The following is a 20392-nucleotide window of genomic DNA, read 5'->3' as shown; positions in this document are numbered from 1 at the left end:
TGTCAGCTATGATGCTGACTTCACCTTTATCATCTTCACAAATGGCTTCAAAGAGTGGGAAGCACAGCAAGTATGAAGCGTTGCATAATGCCAATTGCCGTATTCAGCTTAGCCGCAAGACAGCAGTGTTACGCAGTCAAGCATAAGCAGTGTATTGCGGTAAAGCATACGAAGGTAGAGAAGAGGCCACTGTCCCGGGACATAGTGTGTATTCCTTTATTAGAATACTCATGTACACCCACAATCTCCTTTCACAGTATGAACAACATATGCCTGATGAGTGTACTGGCTGACCTGTAGAGCTAGTCTAGATGTGCCTGTGGTGATTCGAGCCCTTGAGGGCAGCTAAAAGTATGTATTCATTTTTTCGTACTGCCAGATTTTTCGAATGTTCTCGCAGCTTTTAGGAATTCCGAAAAATTGGACATTTGACTGCATAAGGCATATATATAAGATTTCCAGCTAAATTCACTATCTAGTTCTGCGCCTAGATAGGTAATATGACACACTTCTTCTTTTTCATGAATGCTAAGCCATAGTTTTTGAGATAATCCATTGGCACTTTTGTACAGGGACTTGAAAATAATCTTTGCTTTAGCAACTTTCAGTTAGAGACATTAAGCACATCATAAAGAATAAACTGTTTCTGGGAGGATAGCAGAATTATTTGAGGAGCAAGCAACATGTCTGCTGTGAGTTAGGGTAACTAAAGGTTGCTGGGAGGCAGTCAGACTCACATGATAGAAAACTTGAGCAGCAGCGTCCTCTGGAGTTGTTTTCTGCTGCAGGAAAAGACCAGAGACACAGATCACACCTGGACTGAGGTCTGAACTGGTCAATTGCCATCCTGGCTTTTCAGATGTTGGGGGCCATGATGGCGGGCGAAGGGCATCAAGAGCAACCTCTGTGGACAGCCTGCATGGAGCAATACAAGCATAATAAATAGAGGCCAACGCTGTGCTATTCATTCGAAACAGTTTTTGATAGAGGTGGGCAAATATCAATTTTTTTTAATATGATTCAAATATGAATATTAAGTATCGAATATAGAAATGAATATCAAATAGTCAAATGCCCAAACATGTATTTAGAGCATGAATGTTTATTTCCACATAATTAGGTACCACGCTTGCACTTACTTGTGGAAAACAAACAGCTAACTATACAGGATAAAGAATCAGTTTTAAACACAAGGACCCCTAGTTGTCTTTAAAAAAACTACACAAATAGCTCCTCTCAACAACTTAAGAGTGTAGCTGCAATCAATCTTTCTAAGAAAGTTGCTGCTGTATGACTAGCTTTTGAAGAAAGCTTAATAGATGTTTGCTGAAGAAAGGTCAGACGTTGTAGGGAAAAAAAGCTGCCGAAGGACTTGTGTGCCACAGACACATGTAGAAGAGCTCGTAGCAAGCAATACATCACATTTGTCATGCATTTGTCACATTCACATTTTGTCATGCAGGCTTTCACCTCAAAATCAAAAACAAAACTTGCATTACCAATTTTCTTTCTGCACGGCTTTACAAAGATTTGCCTCAATTCTGATTATTTGCAATACTGTCTAGCAGACAAAGAATAGTAACAATACTTTAAAATTTGGTTGTTGCAAAATATTTGGTCAGTTTCCAATATTTGAAAGTACCGAATATTTATTTTTTAGATATGAATAATTAGGGCATAGTATTCAAATAGTATTTGAAACTCTGCATATTTGCCCACCCCTAGTTTTTAAGAAAGCCTTCTTATAAGCAAGACTGATTTGTTCTATCTTAAGGGCCTGAAACATGTAATCTTATGATTGGAATAATTCAAGCTTATTCTCGGAAAGAAGTGCTACAGGTGAGACAGGACGGAAAAGGAAGACGCACAAAAATAGGGTGGTGCTACCGTGCTTGTTCCTTTCTGTACTTGTGTCATCTGTAGTATGTCAACACCCACAAATACTTAGCTCTTTCGAATAAAGAACCAATATTCAATATTTGAAATGTGCAAGTAGCCTTTAAATTTTTAAAATGCTACTTTTATATTATTCATATATTTATTGAATGAGAGTCCTGGTTTTTCAGCAGCATTACAAGGCATCTATGGTCCCCACTCTGTGGTAAGCAGAGTTCAATAGCAACCCTTGTGGAACATCTTGATGCCTAACTGGGGAACAGCGGGAAAAAAGATCCTCTAATAACAATGCACAAAAGGATAGACAAACGTACAAGGGACATACACAATGCTGACAACTTCTAATTGAGTTTCAACTGAGTTGGATGTCAGCGGTGTTATAAATGATCATGAATAATCAACTAGCCCGAATTCCCCTTCCCCCCTAATGTAGGAAACACAATCAAAAACTCGCACAAGGCCAGACTATAAACTGCACATTATTTCGCATGAAAGAATACAAAGAGGACGTAATGCACGGCCATTCAATTAACACAAATGTCTCTTATAACGCCACTGCTGATGGTGAATGCACATGCTTGTTGCCTATTGCATGCGTCATATGTGTCTCGGCAAATTCCTGTCAGCGCACAACAATGATGCTTGAGGAGTGATGTTTCTTGAAACCCTGGTAGACAGCAACACTACTCACAGTGCAGCATTAAAATTGGTGACAACTATTTGTGGTACTGCAGGCAAATCTATAAAGTTAAAACATACAAGTTAAACCTGTGTCGATTATCACCCATTTCTATAGTTATATAGTGTTATATGGTTATGGGCCCTTTTTTTATTAACCTAGAATGTTTCCAGAAAGCTTAAACATTAGTTTTTATGTTTGCATCGCGAATAAATCCAAACTTGTAGAGCAAGAATGTACGCACACCAAATTGACATCACAAAGAGCATGGCAGCACCCATTCCTCTCACTTCAATACAAATTCACCGTGGCCCATACATAGTCAATTACATTAAGCAGAAAAGAACACTGCAGGAGGCTTTCACTTTCGCTAATCATACCTCGTCTGTAAAAACTTTTTGCAAAGCCTCCATTCTTAAATCTGTATTGTAGTTTTCGTCATCTGTAGGCCTAGCAGGGATGTGTCACCCCAGAAGCCTGTCAAAAGACAGCACACATTTAGACAAATGTATGAGCACTGAAAGAGAGAAACACCAAGTGCTGATAAACATTTTCTCTTTCAGTTTTAATACATGTGTCTAAAGGTGTGCTGCCTCTACAATAATGGTTAACCTACTAGCTCAACAATATAGCTTCGGCATGTTAGAAGAAGCAGGACGTTCAAAAACATGGCTGTTTTATTATTCAATAGCTTTGTTTTTGCCATTCTTCTCTTCAATTTATTTGTACAATAAGATAGCAGCAAAGCCATTATTAGTCTTGCTAAAACGTTTGTTTGGTTCAGTGGCCTTGACAAGAAAAGAAGTCACCCTTTTGAGAGAAGCCTCAGGTAGATAAAAAAAACGAGATGTGGTAACGATTTAAAAAGCGCAGGAATTCCAATAAAGTAATCGGTTGACAGTGCAGCTGCGTCCACATCTATTCTTTAACACATCCATCCAGCATAACTTAAAGAACACATCGTGTTCTTTAAGTTATGCTGCTGCAATCCTTGAAGAATGAACCAACCAGCTCAGTTAAACACTCTTTTCACTACTAATCATCTACATTTACAATATTTTAGCAATTAACCCTTTCAGGGTCAATTATGTAAACATACAGTGCCGCAAACAAGTCCAAAATGGTTGATGCCGTATATTTATGGCGCCATCCGTACGTTTAAAAAGTGCGCTAATTTCCCAATTTTTTTCCTTCCTGAGCTGGCTCACCAGCCGCGAGCTAGAGGCTCAAAGAGCTCTAATAGCGCACGCGTGCGAGGCAGCCCGGCTCATTAGAACCCTGGACTAGGGGCCCATCCATGGCTGAAGAGGACCCAAGCTTCAAGAATGAAAACTTCGGCCTCAACCCACAAAAACCTTAAAAGAGTCAATAAAGTTTTCCATTCTATTCCATTCCTTCCTGGCATGTGCTGCCACTATGCAGGAATAAGAGAATCTTTTTCTCGCTCCTCCCTTTCTCGGTTTTTGTTGTATGGCCTGTTTTAGAGCTAGTACGTTTGCTCTGGCATGTCTATATACTACCGCTCACGCATTGGCAGGTGCGCTGGTGGGCGACGGTAGTTTGAGTTTTGTTCCGCAGGCGGTTTCGGCTTCTTGCACTCGCAAAACTGATGGCTATCTCGTTACTAATTGCTCAAAGGGTGACCGCCTGTTACTCACTTGTTTATTGCTCACAGGGATGCGCATACGAAGGATGCCGCCGCGCATGCGTTTCCTTTTGCTTTCTCCCCCCCCCCCCCCCCTTTTTCTGAAACTCGCGAAAACTAATTGGGAATAAAATAAAGATTAGCAGAAGTTTGTCACACGTTTTCCTTTTTTAATGGGCACACAACCAGAGAGTTTTCTTGAGTGCGTTCACCTACACAGTTCGATTACACTATGGACATAAATATTAGTGTAAGTGCAGGAACATTTGGGACTTGCGAAATATTATTGTGTGTGCATTTTCTAAGCCTTGAACTAATCAAATAATAATGCATCATATTTCTAATTTTTATAAGTTTATTTTCTTTTTTTATTGTTGTTATTAATGAATAAACAGTACATATATACAACCTAAAATATTTTTTTCACACTCTACAGTCACTCTAGAAGAATTACGTTTAATTTTTTTCGAAGCAGGTCCCTCTGAAAAATTTAAACCTGCAATAAAAAAAAATCAATCCTGGGCGGTCGCATACGGCGAAAATAATCGACCTTGAAAGGGTTAAATATCTAAAGTTTGCAAATTACGCATTTTTGTGCAGATACAAGGCATCACACATTTCACGTGACAGGGCTAGCGTACTCACCAAAGAATGCTTACACATTAAAAATGCAGTGTACACTAGCTAGTGCTCATCACCCGCAATGCCACGGGTATACTTGCCATTCATTGGTTCAGGGTCTACATTCATATTATCTATGTTACTGATACACACATTGAAGTAAGCTGGAAAGAACACTCCTCTACAAGTTGCTATATCGATTTTCAGTAAAATGGGCAACGGATCTTAATAATCATGAAAAGTGCGATCAAGACGCTGTATCTTTGCACATAATTGTCCACAGCAAAAAGCAGAACCTATAGTGCTGCATTTCCGACTGAATAACAGATGACGTTATGCGAGGTGACGAGTTTCAGCAGATTATTCAGCATACACAGGACACCCCCATTTTTATTCAACTTACAAATTGGCACAGCAACAACGCTGATGAGCAGGCCGGAAGAATTTTTGAAAAATGAAGCATTAGGGGATGCTTTGATACGAGCAATAAGAAAGGCGCCTCACCTCACAAACAACAGTGTTCTTTGTCAGAACAAAGTTCTTTCGGCCAATGTTGTGCAGCCACTACTCCTTGTGCAAGCCATCAAGCTTTCCTTGTGGTATCGTATGTATAACCATCTTCAGGCTTTTAGCTGCAGTTATATGTGCTACAGCATGGCAATGTGCTAGCACGACACTGAAGGAAACACAGGATGCAACGTTCGCTGCACCGGGCCAGCAGAGCTAAGGATAAAAATGACGGCAGCCGAAAAAAAAAAAACACAAGCAAAACGCAAGATGCACGCGTTTCCAAGGGTAACAGCAAGGAGGCCAATCATCATGCAGGAAAACGGGCGCAAGACTAGTTCCCGTGGAGGGGACACACAAAGAACGAGAAGGTCGCACGGCAGCGGCAGAGTTTGAAGAGTGGCAGTATTTTCGAGGATACATCAAGGGACTTACTTTACTGCCACCTAAGACTGCCACCAAAGCAGCAGAGTTGCCAAAGCCAGACTGGGCCTCTGCCGCTGCTTCTCTCTGTGTGCTCGCATGCTTTTTCTTCGCCTGCTGCGCTGTGTTTATGTTCTTCATCCTGCGTTCTTAATGCGAGTTATGTCTTAACAAGATGACGAAGTTGTTGCCACTGATCATAATCCGTTGGTGTGCTCCCTTCTGTCGCGGCATCACCGGGTTCAAAAGACAAGGAGAATGAGGTACTCGATGTCACCTTCACGTCCTTCTATTCGGGGTCTATCTTGTCATACAGGATCAGATACGGCGCACTGTCTCCAGCAACATTTCCATCGGGACGTCTTGGTTTAGACTCATCATTATAAAAAAAAACAAGTGGCCAAACCAAGCCAACCAAAACAAGCACAAGCGAGAGGTGATGCGAGCAGGCGATAGTGCGAAACAAGCGGTCCAGCTGAACCAGATGCGAGTACGAATACAGCAGCCGGGTGGGTCCGCACGACACCAGGTTACAACGCATATATCCCTGTAGGGACCACTCTCATTGGTCATTGGCGAGTCGCAAAAAATCGGTCCAGGACCGATCCCTTCCGTAGCGTCTGTTTTGCCACTAGTGTGGCTGGGGCATTACGGTGCGATGCAGAAACGGCGACCTTGTCGTTTGAGAGAGAATAAAATTTACACCATGTTTTCTTTTTTTCTTTTTCCCCATTGCGCGTGGCATTGATAGGTCTCTCCTAAGCTTTTCCTTTATGGCAGGGTCAGAGCAATGCTGGTCAGAGCCGCTGTCACGTGATTTGGCGTGCTGCTGAGAGCATTGTCGGAGCGCAATATGTTCAAATGAACTGTCACAAATGCTTGCGCATTCACATTACCGGGCATTTTTGGTCATTGGAAGACACATAACGTTGACGGGACCACAGCGTCAGTTCGAATGAACCGGAAGTTAGAATTAAGTGTGTTAGAAATAACAATACTCAACTGTTTCTCCTTTTGTTACATAGTCATGTAGAATGATGGCAATATGCTGCACTTACCTTAGGTCTGTCTGCAGCACTTCATCCCCTGGCAACAGCTGCTGAAGTAGTGCCTGCTGTTCTGACTCACCCAGGCATAATAGTTGAACCATGCACTGCACCGCATACCTGAAAAAAAATAATCGTAATACCACAAAATCCTGAGAGATGCCCCTGCCTGAAAGATGCCCCCACCCTGTTACGGTTGGCGTGTAGCACCCCGTGCAAAAAGGATGCTCAACCACCATGCCTCATCGGAACAAAGGGTGAACTCTTAATTTTTTGTGGTTGTCTCGAGGAGTTGCCGGTCTGGCTGGCACCCCGCAGCGCTTACAGGCCTTTGTGTGTGTGTGCAACTTTAGAGGGACCCTTTCCTCGATCTGCCAAGCTCTCCAGGAGAACTTCCGCGAACCAACGTCACCTAGAAGAAAGGATCAAGCCACGATGAGGACTTACAACGTCAGCTGGGACAATGGATCAACCACCTACACACAACCAGACGCCCTTTCCGCAAACCAGCAATGTGGGAAAGAGAAGTGATCAGCTGTCTACGATTCCCAGTACCTGCAGACTGCCGCCAGTGGAGGCACGCTCGTGAAGACGTCAACTGGAACAATGAATCAGCCACCTATCCACAACCAGACGCCCTTTCTGCAAACCAACGAGTCGCGAAAGAAAAGGGATCCGCCGCCTATCCCTGATCAAGACTCCGTGGGTTGCCCCGGCGGAGGCAGGCTCGTGAAAGGTCGCCGGGTGACTGGGTGCCGCCGCCAAGCACCGTGGGACTCAGTGCATGTCACGTGATGTTGACGTGAGCAAGACCCCACCTACGACTTTAATGGGTCTATTTAAAAGGCCCCGCTATGTACTTTTTCACTTCATTCTCTTTTTCTCATCTTTCACCAACCATTGAATAAACCGTGCAAGTTTCGCACTAGAAACAGTCTCGTTCCTGCCTGATCGCCATGGTCTACCTGATGCCTGCAGTTCACCGACAACGCCACGCTACCGAATAGTAACGTCGGTCAAGCTTCGAAAAACAGGCGTCGCAACAACTGGTCAGCAGCAGTGAGGTACGCTACCCTGGAGAACGCAACAACCCCAAAAGACAACCCACCCCTAAGTTCCCGGCTTAAAAATTGAAAGTTAACCACCTAAAAGTTACCCCACCTCAGACTTTCACTCGGTTTTCTCTCGATTTTAGGTGGGCTATCTCTCGAGATTTTATGGTAGTGATATTCAAAAATATTGTTCCTGACAAGTCAAAGAAGGGCAAGCCATGCAACTTCATCATGCACGACATTGCTAAGTATGTCATACAACCCAGATAGTCAGCTTCTCATGTTCTCTCGACTAACTGTGAAGAGGGGAATTTAAAACAACTTAGTAAGATGCAACAAGACTTCAGAATTAATATTAAATTCTGGGGTTATAAATAACAAAACCACAGGTGGTATGAAGCATGTCATGGCAGGGGACTCTGGTTTATTTTAACTGACGGGATTTCTTTAACGTGCACCTAATGCATGGTACATCAGTGTTCTTGTATTCCACCCCCATCAGAACATACTGCCATGACCGAGATCAAACGCATGACCTCATGCTCAGCAGCATGCCATAACTACAAAGCTACTGCGGTGGGTCAAGAAAACTTCAACCCGTCTTATTCTTGTAAAGAAAGAAAACTAATGGTGGCATATTTTGCAGCCTTTTTCCATTACACAGCGTTATGCATGCAGTGAAGAGAGAAAAAGAAAAGAGCCAAACATTTTCAAGATCCTGTAAGTCTTAAAAAAAACATAGCCAGCAATTACTAACGCTGCATCATTTATAACCCTAATGTTTTTGGTGTTACGTGTGGCTATGACCAGACCTCATAACTCATACTCTGCAGTAAAATTATGTTCTCAAAGTACATCTGAAAGAAAATGATCATAACAATAATGGCATTACTTCAATTTTTCATACTAGTACCTTAGTCAACATAATAAAGTAATAAAACTGCTAAGCAAAATTGTGATTTATTTTACTACCGTATTTATTAGAATCTAGGCCGATAGTTTTTTTCAAGTAACCATATTCCAAACTCTAGGGTCAGCTTAGATTTGAGGATTTTAAAAAAACACGCCAGTTTTTCATTGAAACTGCTAAATATGGTGCATAGCTAGCGCCATCTAGAAAAGTCAGTATCGCAGCCGCTACTTGCCGCGCCAGTAGCCAACCGTACACAAGGGAGGTCGCCATTCTGACCTGTGTCGTGTCGGCCGTATCGGTGTACGGCGTGTTGTTATCGCAATGGCACCATGCAGGAAATGCCACTACAGTGCCGCTTTCAAGCGAAAAGTTGTGATAGCCGCAGAGGCATTGTCGAACCTTCAAGCCAAGCGAAACTTCGGCGTCGACAAGAAAAACGTCCGTCGTTGGAGGGGACAATGACAGCAGCTTTTTGCGTGTGCCGCAACGAGGATGTCATTTAGCGGACCACAGAAAGGCCATCACCATGAAGTGGAGACAGTTTTGGCCGACTTTGTTCGGATGCAGAGAGCAGCTGCCCTTCCAGTGACAAAAGAAGTGCTCCAAGCGAAAGCTAGGGAACTTTCGAGGGAGCAAGGCCTAACGCCAAAGGATTTCAAAGCCAGCCGGGGCTGGCTTCAGAAATTCATGAAGCGCTTTGGCTTCAGCCTCCGACGTCGCACTTCAATCACCCAGAAGCTGCCAAGTGATTTCAAAGAAAAGCTGATAGCTTTTCAGCCCTACATGCTGCAAAAGTAGAGAAGCGGCAGGCTACAACCTTGGGCAAATCGGCAACGCCGACCAGACGGCTGTGTATTTTGATATGCCAGTCGCATACACCTTGAATGAAAAGGGTGCCAAGGAGGTGAAGGTGCGCTCTGCGGTCTATGAGAAGCAGCGCGCAACTGTGATGCTGTGCTGCACAGCTGATGGACATAAACTCCCTCCTTATATGATATTTAAAAGGAAGTCACTGCCTGCTCGAGAAACTTTCCCAAGAAATGTCATTGTGTGGGTAAATGAGAGCAGGTGCATGACGGGTGCGATGGTGGAAGAGTGGGTTAAGATTGTGTGGCGACGGCATCCAGGAGCCCTTCTGACAAAGAACTCGCTCCTTGTCATCTACTCTTACCGTGGGCACTTGACCAACAACATGAAGGCTGCGCTCGCCCAAGCGAACACGGACCTCGCTGTCATACCGTGCAGCATGATGGGCCAGTTACAGCCACTTGATGTCTGCATCAACAAACCTTTCAAGGATCATCTGCGGAAATATTGCACAGACTGGTTGACTGACGAAGACCACATGCTAACGGCAACAGGCCGCATCAAACCTGCATCGCTATAGCAGCTGGCGGGCTGGGTAGCTGCAGCGTGGGACGACATCCCAGGTACTTTGATCGTGCGCACCTTTAGAAAGTGCAGCATATCTAATGCGCTTGACAGTACCGAAGATAGTGCACTGTTTGAAGGTGACAGTGATAAGGAACACAGCGACGAGTCTAGCAGCGACAACGATGTTGAATGAGCTCTGCAAGTTCAGATTCAATAAATGCTGTTTGCATTTTGTGAACGCTGTCCTCCCTTTTTTTGTTCGGCCTACATTCGAGGTAATATATTTTATTGTTAGCTTCAGATTTTAGGGGGTCGGCTTAGAATCGGGGTCGGCCTAGATTCGAGTAAATACGGTAGTAGTGACAAATAAATAACAAGGATAATCAGGTAGGAGCCAGTCACCGTCACAAAGCAAAACAATAGGTCTGTTTGTTTCCCCTATGCCACTGTGAATCAGAAGCTCAGAAATCGTGCAGCTTGAGTTCAGTGGTGCATCAGGTGTTATGTTTTTCCACCTAATGAGCACCATCCACACGAGTTTGAGAGGAAAGGTAAAGCACAGTGATGGGTCCTAAATTGCAAGTAAGGTTCGCTTCTGAGATGTTCGGTCTTGAAAACAGCAGAAAGCAACCATTCCTACACTACAGATGATTCAATGGCATATTTCTAAGAACATTGTGCGCTGTCGGCATACATCTTGAACTGAACTTGTCGTGCCTTTACTGGTGAGAAGGCGGGAGATTTTTTTTCTGTTTTCTATTTTTTCCCTCGGTTTTACAGGGCGATAATGAATAGAAGAAAACTACTAGTGCTGACATATTGACAGAGACACATCGTTTGAACCAAAGTAGCATTGGTTATATCAGCGTGAACAGCTGAATTGCGAGCTACTGCAAACATACGCAACATGCTAGTGTACACGTCGCACATAATTAACACACCCAGTGTTTCATGGACACAGCAGTTGCACATAAACAGCTAAAAATCAGCGTGAAGTAAAACTAGGACAACAAAGACAACACAGGACCAGTGCTCAGACCTAGTTTTATTTCGCACTGCTTTTAGCTATGAATCATTACCAACTAGCCCAAGTTCGTGGGCTATAACTAATGCCATAACTAGTGCTTCAACAATGCTTGCGCCTGTGTGCTGTATCGTCTGCTGCTTCACACCTGCTTGTTTCAAATTGGTACCATCAGTAAGGAAGGTGTGGAAACTTATGAACCAGCTCTGAACTTTTCCTACACCTCTAGAAATGAACAGCGCAATTCACAGGGTTCCATTGCTGCACTGCTGAAACGAATGGCAGGGTGAATCACCTCAAGAACTGATTCAGGCAGTGCAGGCAAATTTAACGAACCTAATGTATGTTTGAAACTATAGAGGACCAACATTGTCGTGGCTGCCATATTTTAGTACTAGCACAGTGACAAGTTGTGTATGTGACGTCATGTGAAGACTACCTATGCAATGATGCAGTGCATCACTGCATAGTATGTAATAGTGCACTGTTAGTTCACTGGTCAAATAGGTTCACATCTTTTGAACATGTAAATGCGGCCTAAATTGGTTTAGATAAAATTTTTTTCTTTTACAAGACTATAGACAAAGTGCTAATGCAAAACTCGCCATCTATCTTGATACAATATGCCTGTTTTAATACAATATTCGCTTTGTGTCCTTGTCTTTAAGAACAACTGTAATAGAATTTTGGACCACTTAAAAAGTTTAATATAGTGTAGATATAGAACAGCATCCATGCAAAGTCTTACGTATAAAGTACGAGTGGATGCAATTACAAAAAGCTAGCAATAACAGATGTTTTTGATACTGAAGCTAAAAAGAAATTCAACCATTACCGCTTACCTGAAAGGATACAGGACCTAGAACAATGAGCACCAGCACAGCTCCTCAGCATTGCCTCTGAGATTAGACAGCATGGCCTCCGCAGCTGAGTACTTTGGAGGCCACGGTCTGGGATTTGCGTCATACTATACACTAACCACTGGGTGCACAAGTAAGAAAATTAGATGATTACCAGCCCTGCATCATGAAAGTCAAATTTTGTCACAGCTGGGCTTAGAGGACCACACAAAAAAGTGTTCAGAGAATCTGCCACAGAAATTTGTTAGGCACATGTAAGCAATCAGTGCACCTACCAGCGAACAGAAGCTGATGAATGCTTGAGGAAATGCAGCACAGGTGTCCAGTCCCAGCGTCGAGCCAGGTAGCCGGGCTGCTTGCTTAGCAACTGCCAGCAACAACGCACCACATTCAGTGGCACAGAAGCAGTGCGAGGCTTCTTGGCCGGCGGAGCACTGCCCTCACCACCGAGCTGGCTCTCCCGCAAAAGTGTTGGCAGGTCACATTCTTGTTCAAGGTAGGTGTCCACAAAGAGTGCGGCAGATGGGTACCTCAATACAAGGCGCCCGAGTGCAACACAAAACTGCTCCTTATTGTGTGAACGCAGAATGGAACGTGCCAGAAGCTCAGTTAACAAAGGCAGACACAATTGAGCAACCAAGTCTGTGCAGCTGCGCTGGTGCAGCAGTGATGCCAGACGATCAAGGAGTGCTGTCCGGGATGACAGGCTCCAGTCCTGTCATGAAACAAAAATCCATAAATTAGCACAACAGTATGCTGCTTAAGAACCAACTTTGTTGAAAAACGGCATTTTTAATGTGAAGCACTCTTACAGTACTCAACATACTTTCCATGGGCTAACTGTGTGTGTCTGTCTGTCTGTAACTGTTTTCCCACCAACTTGGGTCACTGGAAGTCCATGGTCTAATGGGTAATGCATCGGGCTGCTGTACTGAGGGAACTGGTTTCGAAACCAATTGTCAGACCAATTTGTGTGTTTGGATACTTCACACTGTTCACAGTGCATTTCACACTGTTCAATTAACCTTTGTGAGGTTCTCCTCCTGTACTCTTGGGACAAAGGAACGACAACACAGTAGTGCAAACAATCACAAGGGCATTTATTGCACCTTTCATAGATCAATGCCTGCTAGCCGAGTTGCTATCCACAAAACATGCCAATGGGCGCGCGACAAATCTAGAAGGCCGACTCACCGCGACCGGAAAACGAGCGAATATGTTCGCCCCATGCTGGATCCCAACGCCTGGTCATTCGCGTGTTCAGTCACGCCAACGGTGGCGCGTTCGAATGCGGCCATGCGAGGCGGTCTCGCAGAAGCATGGGTCGCCGCGCGCGCGGAATGTCCACGCTGTTCGCCGACCCGCCGGGAAAAAGACAGCCCGTTCTGCCCTGCGCCCCCAAGTAACCCTACCGTGAGGCGGCGTTAGCAGCGCAACACTCGCGCCATCTCTCGCACTGCGCCCCAACCACATCGACCGCCGCGAGCATCACGCAGGCCACGCGGCGAAGCCGGATTACAGGAGACGCGCCATGCGGGAAAACAACATATCAGGGGATGCGTGAGAGTCGCGCATCCCCACACCTTCTGATGTCAACTTGGAGCACTGGGTATTTACCACTTGGTCTGTGTCACTCTTCAATGGACTTCACGCCAACTTGAGTCACTGGGTATGTGCATATAGGTATTTGCCGCTCTTCAATAAACCTCTTCGACACCAACTTGAGTAAATGGGCATGTGTTACTGCGTATATGCCGCTCTTTATTGACAAAAAAAAAAGATCCTTTAAAATTTCTTCAGTGCTCAGCTGCATTGAACTTGCGACATGTGTGAACTTCACAGGAATGCTCCTAGATGGTGCAGCACATGCAGTAGGAAGTTCGAGTGAGGAGCCTAGCTGCACATATGTTTCAGCATTGGCAATTCCAGGTGTCGTTACATTGCTTCAATGTTAATCACATTAACATCAACATTCACTGTGAGATAGGTTCCGCCAGAATATTTTTCAAGTAGCTTGAGGTGCCCTTAATATTCTGCAGGGCCTCACAAATGTTTAATACACTTTCACATTAGTGTTTTGGTTGAAGAACATATTTTTAATGTATTTATATTTCTTATTGTACTTCACACACTATGGACTATCTATCTATGTCTCTAATGTTTTGCCAGCAACTTGGTTCCCTGGGAGTAGGTAGTCGACGGTCTAATTGGTAGTACATTGGGCTGCAGTGTTGATGGAACTGAGTGCAAAACCAATCATCAGACCAGCTTGGTTCACTGGGTAAATAAAACTGTTCAGTGAACCCCTTTGATGTCAACTTGGGCCACTTGGCATGAGCCACTAGGTACATGCCTCTCTTCAGTGAACCTCCTCGACTTCAACCTGTGTCCCTGGGTGGGTGTGCACCACTATTCAATGAACACCTTCAACATTAATTTGGGCGACTGGGTGTGTGCCCCTTGTTATGTACTACTCTTCAATGACCCACTTTGATGCCAATTTGGGTCATGGGTGTGCACCACTGAGTTTGTGCTGCCCTTCAATGAACCTCTGACACGAACAGGGATAACTATGTGCCACCTAGTACGTGCTGCTCTTCAATGGTGAAAAAAAAGTTAATTTAAAATTTGTCCAGTGTAAGGCGGAATCGAACCCTTCATCATATATAATCAGACAAACTTGACTGAATGTATATTCATACAAGTGCGACGTGAGGACTTTGTGGCATCACTGCAGAATGATGCAGTGTGTCCAGAGGGAAACAAATTAGTTTGAAGCTGTCGCCACGCGGCGGCATCTTCTCGATTAAGGGAATTATGGGGTGGAGGGTAGTGTCTCCTGATATCTCTGTAATGTTGTAGAGTTTCAGTGTAGTTCAGTGGTTCTGTCGGTGCGTCGTCTGGGTTGGACAGCTCTTCCAATGGCGCCCGGTTAGCGAGCTCTTGGGCTACCGCATTAGCGCGTTCATTACCATGGAGAGAGGCGTGTCCAGGTGTCGAGACGATACGCACCCTGTGTAACGCTGTGGGGTGTAATGATGTAAGGATACCGTGTGTGTAGGGTGTCACCCTCCCTTGTGCCAAAGTCCTGCAGGCAGTCTGAGAATCAGTGACCACTGTGATAGGTCCATCCGGCGCCGGCATGGTTGAAGCGTGTACAATGGCTAGGGCAATAGCAGCCTCTTCCGCCATGCCACAATCCACAGTGTTGAGCGTGGCCGAAGCTCTCAGAATGTCTGCGCTATCTAGTACGACTAGACACAGGGCACGTTTCTATGGGTAGCGGGCCACGTCGGTGTATAGGACTGGAGTGTTTGATTTGTCATCGCCAAATAGGCGAGCCACGGCTTGTGCTCTTGCCTTTCGTCGACCTTTATGACGGTCAGGGTGCATATTCCGGGGAATAGGGGCCACGTGAATTTTGTTGCACATGCTAAGCGGAAGTGTGCGGTTTTCCTGTTGTGCTTTTCTTGGTATTTGGTATCCTAGCCGGGATAGAATGTGGCACCCTTGCATTGTTCACTGCAGACGTTGCAATTGGCTGTTAAAATGACCTTCAACTAGTTTGCCGATGGTGTTGTGCACCCCCAGTCGTAGTAGGAGCTGTGTAGATGCATGTTTGGATAGTGCCAGCACTGCCTTTAGTGCCGTACGGAGGAAAGTGTCCATCTGGTGCATCTCAGTCTGAGTCAGATTATGATAGGGGAGGTGGTAGGTTAATCGGGTAATTATGAGGGCTCTTTTATCTTCACCTCTTCCACCCCACACAATATCCCTCATACTGTCCCTATTGTGGAGCAAAGCCCACAGTATATCATTGCACCTGGGAGTGCCCACACCCTCCGGGCTACTCCCCTATTCCTTCACCTTCCCCTTCCTCCTGGGAGACTGCGCTGACCAGCTCAGACCCGCAAGAGCAGCGATGGCTGATCCGGTGGGCACGCGGAGTGGTGCGAGCCAATGGGGCCCTGAACTAAGGGCTCCACCCTGCGAGGAAGTCGCCCAAACTCATGATAAATAAATGTTTTCTCTCTCTCTCTCTGTCCAGAGGGAAGCGCGAGAAAGAAGCCCACTACAAGCATCATATATGATGCGTCTCTGCGGTGGCAATATGGTGTATCACTGCATTGCTAATCACATTAACAGCATGATTCATCGTAAGGCAAGTTCTGCCACAATTTTCTGTCTCTCCAACCGTTTTCCCACTAACATGGGTCTCTGGTAATCTACATGGTCTAATGGTTAGAGCATTGGGCTGACGTGCCGAGGGAACCCAGTTCGAAACCAATAGTTGGGCCAACTTGGGTCACTGGGTATGTAACATTAGGTGTGTGCCAGTCAACAGTTAACCTATTTATGCCAACTTGTGTTACTGCCCATGTGCCACTACTTATCAATGAACCCCCTTCATTCCAACTTGGGTCACCAAGTACGTGAAACTATTTATATGCTACACTTCAATGAATTTCCTTGACCGCAATTTGGGTCACTGCGCATGTACAATTGGGTATGTGCCGCTCTCTTCAATAAACCTGTTTCATGCCAACTTGGGTCACTGGGTATGTGCAACTTACCCAGTGATAGCGCATCTGTACTGCTCTTCAATGACAAAAAAAAAATTAAATTTCTCCGGTGCTGGGCGCAGAAATATTTAGACTATCTTGTCTGAATATATATTCACACATGCGCCATGCGGGGACCTCGCTACGGTGGCACAGCATGTCCAGAGAGAGGCACTAGAGAGGAGCCTAGATGAATACACGCCTCATACACGAAGTGTTTCGGCAGTGGCAATACAGTGTGTCAGAACATTAATTCAATGCCAGTCACATTAATGTTGGTATTCATCTCGAGATGGGTTCTGCCAGGTTTTTTCATGGTACTGCCCTAAATCAAACAATTCTGACTTTTCTACTAGGTGTGGAAATTCGCACAGCATTTGCAGGTTTGGACTGGGATAAGACAGTCCAGTTCGTGTAATGCACCAACCTTTATTAGGAGAAACATAGCATTATAGGCAACAAATGGTAACAACAGCTGCTCGAGCTTCTTGATAAGGTTTCCCTGCACGTACTTACACTTAGCTCCAACTCATAACTCGTACAAGATCCCTAAGAACCTCTAGTTTCACAAGGCAACAAGTTTCCAGACCACAGCAGCCTCTGGCATGATATCCCCACTCATTTGTAGCACGCGATCAATACTTTCTATTCACAAGAGCAAGTAAAACTGATGAACACGAATGCATTCCAGCATATAAGCAACATGTGCGCTTGCTTTCAACTGCTAGCAAATGCCAATTTGCTTGGCCAAATCAAGTCAGCACTGTCGCAAGGACCTTGGTTTCTTTTAATGTGATTAGCATTCTTTGTCTCATTCAGTCACTTTGAGTCTATCTTTCTAGCCTCTTATGCTGATGCAATGACTGAAGTTTTCAACTAACTTGGACCATCCCATCATCGTGCTGTCGTCATTCAATCATGATCATGTTGCCACTGTTGTGCCATTGACGTCCTCATCATGCATTCGTTGCCCTACTATACGCTCCTGACAGTGGAGTTTCCCGGCGACGGCCGCGCCACCTGTAGCGTCGAAAGCGCAACTCTGGTACTGATCAAACTTCAGTCGACGGCGTAGTGGCATGTGTTGTTGTTATGACCGCATGTTATTTGAAACTTCTGAACCACGTGCGCCACCATCCTGCGGGTAAACGTTCTCATACCGCTGCTTTACGATGGCAAATGTGCAAGACATCTAAAACAGCCCAGGAAGAAAAGCGTGGGGACGGCGATACTGCTGCGTCAAAGGCTGTAACGGCCGTGCAGGGCTGCCTGCTCTTCGACTCCAGATTTCCTGGCCGGCCGTCGTTTTGTGCTCGCGCTTCCTTCCTCGAGGATCGCACTAGAAAGTATTGTAGTCAGTAGACTGAAGTTTTTGGTCAAGAAAGAGTCTTGCCGGGCAGCCGACTTACATATTTTTGCAAATTATCCGTATCTTTTAGAGCTATTTATTTTGCTGTATACGAGGCATACTGCATGGTGGCTGCAGGTGTTCTGGCTTGCGTGAGTCGCTCAGCACTTCACGCTGTCTGGCTCTGCTTGGGTTCAGGTTGCCGGATACGGTCACCCGAGTCTTGGCGGCAGGAGCGGCCCAAGCTTGGTCGTGCCGGTGCTTCGGCAGTTGTAAACAAAGTATTGCGGTTGCTTGTCTAATAGCAGTCTAATAAAAATTTTCTGCAAGTTGTTTACAAGAGATTTTTAGTATATTATAAGATATGGCACCCATCATCCCTGGCCAATGGGGCTTTGCAAGCGTGTCAAAACAGCATCACGGAAGGACACGTTTTGTCTACGGCACGGATCTACGGTAACTCAAATGGTTGGATAAGAACACCTACGGTTTAATTTGTAGCAATTGCTACGAACGGGTGGATGTCCGAATTTCTCTTCTTTAATTACTTATCTCCACCTTGCAGGTTTCCGCAGAACTATTACGTCAAACTCTTGCCTTTGCTTCGTGTTGTCGACAAATTCGACTTCGCCCTGCCATCTGCTAGCCGCCTGGTTAGCTCAGATGGTAGAGCGGCGGCCCCGGAAAGGCGGTGGTCCCGGGTTCGAGTCCCGGACGAGGACGAATTTTTCAACTTTGAGGCTTTTCTTTCGAGGAACCCGTTTAGGTATCCTTTGTAGCATGAACGGGTGGATGTCTGATTTTCCCTTATTTACCTACGCCTAACGCTTAATAAGCTCTGCCATGCCTGCACACTCAATTGAGCGTTTTGATCGAAGCATAATATGATAGTTGAGTATACTCAGGCTACAGATACGCTGCAGTTGTGTTTGCCTTAGTGGAAGTGACACTTCTCATGATTCAGTTCTCATGAGATGACTAATAAAAAAATCGGGGCCCCTCGGTTAACCCCCTTTTTTCTTGTTTACTTCGCCAGCACAGTCACACTGGCGACTTATTTCACGCTGTGAACGTGCCCGGCAGCGTAGAACTTTTCCCCTTTACGACGAATGGCAAGGCGTATCCGACCGGCTAATTTTAAGATTGGTCTGAAACCACACAGCAACACTTGCGCCATTTGCTCATTTCAAAACAAGCATGAACAAGCGATCACGTTGGCAGATCCGCGTGAGTAGTGCGGTCCGTCAGTGTCAGTTTTGACGGAGGTGCCGCAAGAGGCGCTGACGATCGCTGCTCGGTCGCGCCGCCTGGGCAGTGTCAGGAGTGTATTGTCATGATTCCGTTGTCGTCGTTTCATAGTCATCGTGCAATTCTTGTCACGCCATCGTTGCCATGCCATCATCATCATACAGTCGTTTTCACGCTGTTTTCGCACTATCTTCATCATTTCAGAAACGGCATTCCATTGTTGTCATACTGCCTTCATCTTTCCATCCACATAATGCCTTCCTTGTCATTTCATTGGAATCATGCTGTCGTCATTCAATCATCATGATGCCGCCGTTGTCATGCTATCGCTGTCATAATTCCAATCTCGCCATACCGCTTTCGTAGTTCCGTCGTAATATGCATGCTGTCGTCAAGCGTGCGCTGTAATGATGTCGTGATGCCATCGTCGTCAATCCAGCTTCGTCATACCGTCGTCGTCACGCCATCGTCATCAGGGTCATGGGCCACCCTGGTAAGCGAGTCTCAGGAACGAGTACGTGTCATAGCAAAGCGAGCCGATACCGCAGGCAGCGTTATGTCGCATATAATTGCTGCAACGGAAATCTCAGATTCACCATACAGATTGTAAATAAAGGTGCCTTCAACAAAACGGTGTGTCGCTACATTGCTTGAAGGCTAATCGCATTACGTCGACAGTCATCGCAAGATGAGTTCTGTCGGATATCATTTTTTTTTTTTTTACTTGAGTGGAATTTCAAAACAGTTGATCTGTTCTGACATGAATTTCCAACGCGTAAAAAGGGGGTAAACGCGCGTGCAATACTAAGGTATGGGTAACATTCCCAGCTGTCAGACTTTTTGTTTTTGCTTTCCTTTCACAGAGTCGTGAGCAATCCAAGGCAGCAAGAGCACTCACCTCTTTACAAAGCCATTGATTGAGCCCCCGGCACGGTTTGCCGATGCGCTCACATAGAATAGAGATTGCACACGTCAAGTCATAATTAGAAAGGACGCAGCCACTCGTGTCCTTAAATCTGTTGGCCATATCACTTGCTCAGTCACGTACACCCCTACGTTCATTCACAATGTGCGCATTTTGCTTTCCACAAGTTCCATCACACACGTGTTCTTCGGTATGCGCCTTACGAGCATGCGTTTTGCGCATCGTTTTGAGCGCATGGTTGAGCATGTTTGGCTTGGCTCGGCATGGCT

General features: G+C 45.3%; 1 protein-coding gene across 4 annotated transcripts in view; it reads right to left on the bottom strand.

The window, feature by feature from the left end:
* The window catches only part of LOC135902333 (midasin), a 369755-nt gene extending 349399 nt beyond the window's left edge, over window positions 1–20356 (bottom strand). For all 4 annotated transcript variants that reach the window (XM_065432311.1, XM_065432313.1, XM_065432314.1 and 1 more), the window contains exons 1-4: window positions 20097–20356; window positions 12316–12755; window positions 6830–6937; window positions 738–915 (exon numbers count right to left, since the gene is read on the bottom strand). In XM_065432311.1, coding sequence (XP_065288383.1) covers window positions 738–915; window positions 6830–6937; window positions 12316–12755; window positions 20097–20225 — 855 coding nt within the window. In that variant the 5' untranslated portion in view covers window positions 20226–20356. The remainder of the gene's footprint in view (window positions 1–737; window positions 916–6829; window positions 6938–12315; window positions 12756–20096) is intronic.
* Window positions 20357–20392: the final 36 nt, after the last annotated feature.

Source organism: Dermacentor albipictus, chromosome 5 (assembly GCF_038994185.2).
Source record: "Dermacentor albipictus isolate Rhodes 1998 colony chromosome 5, USDA_Dalb.pri_finalv2, whole genome shotgun sequence".
Lineage (NCBI taxonomy): Eukaryota > Metazoa > Arthropoda > Arachnida > Ixodida > Ixodidae > Dermacentor > Dermacentor albipictus.
Note: the sequence above shows the minus strand (reverse complement) of the source record. Positions and strands in the feature narration are given on the sequence as shown.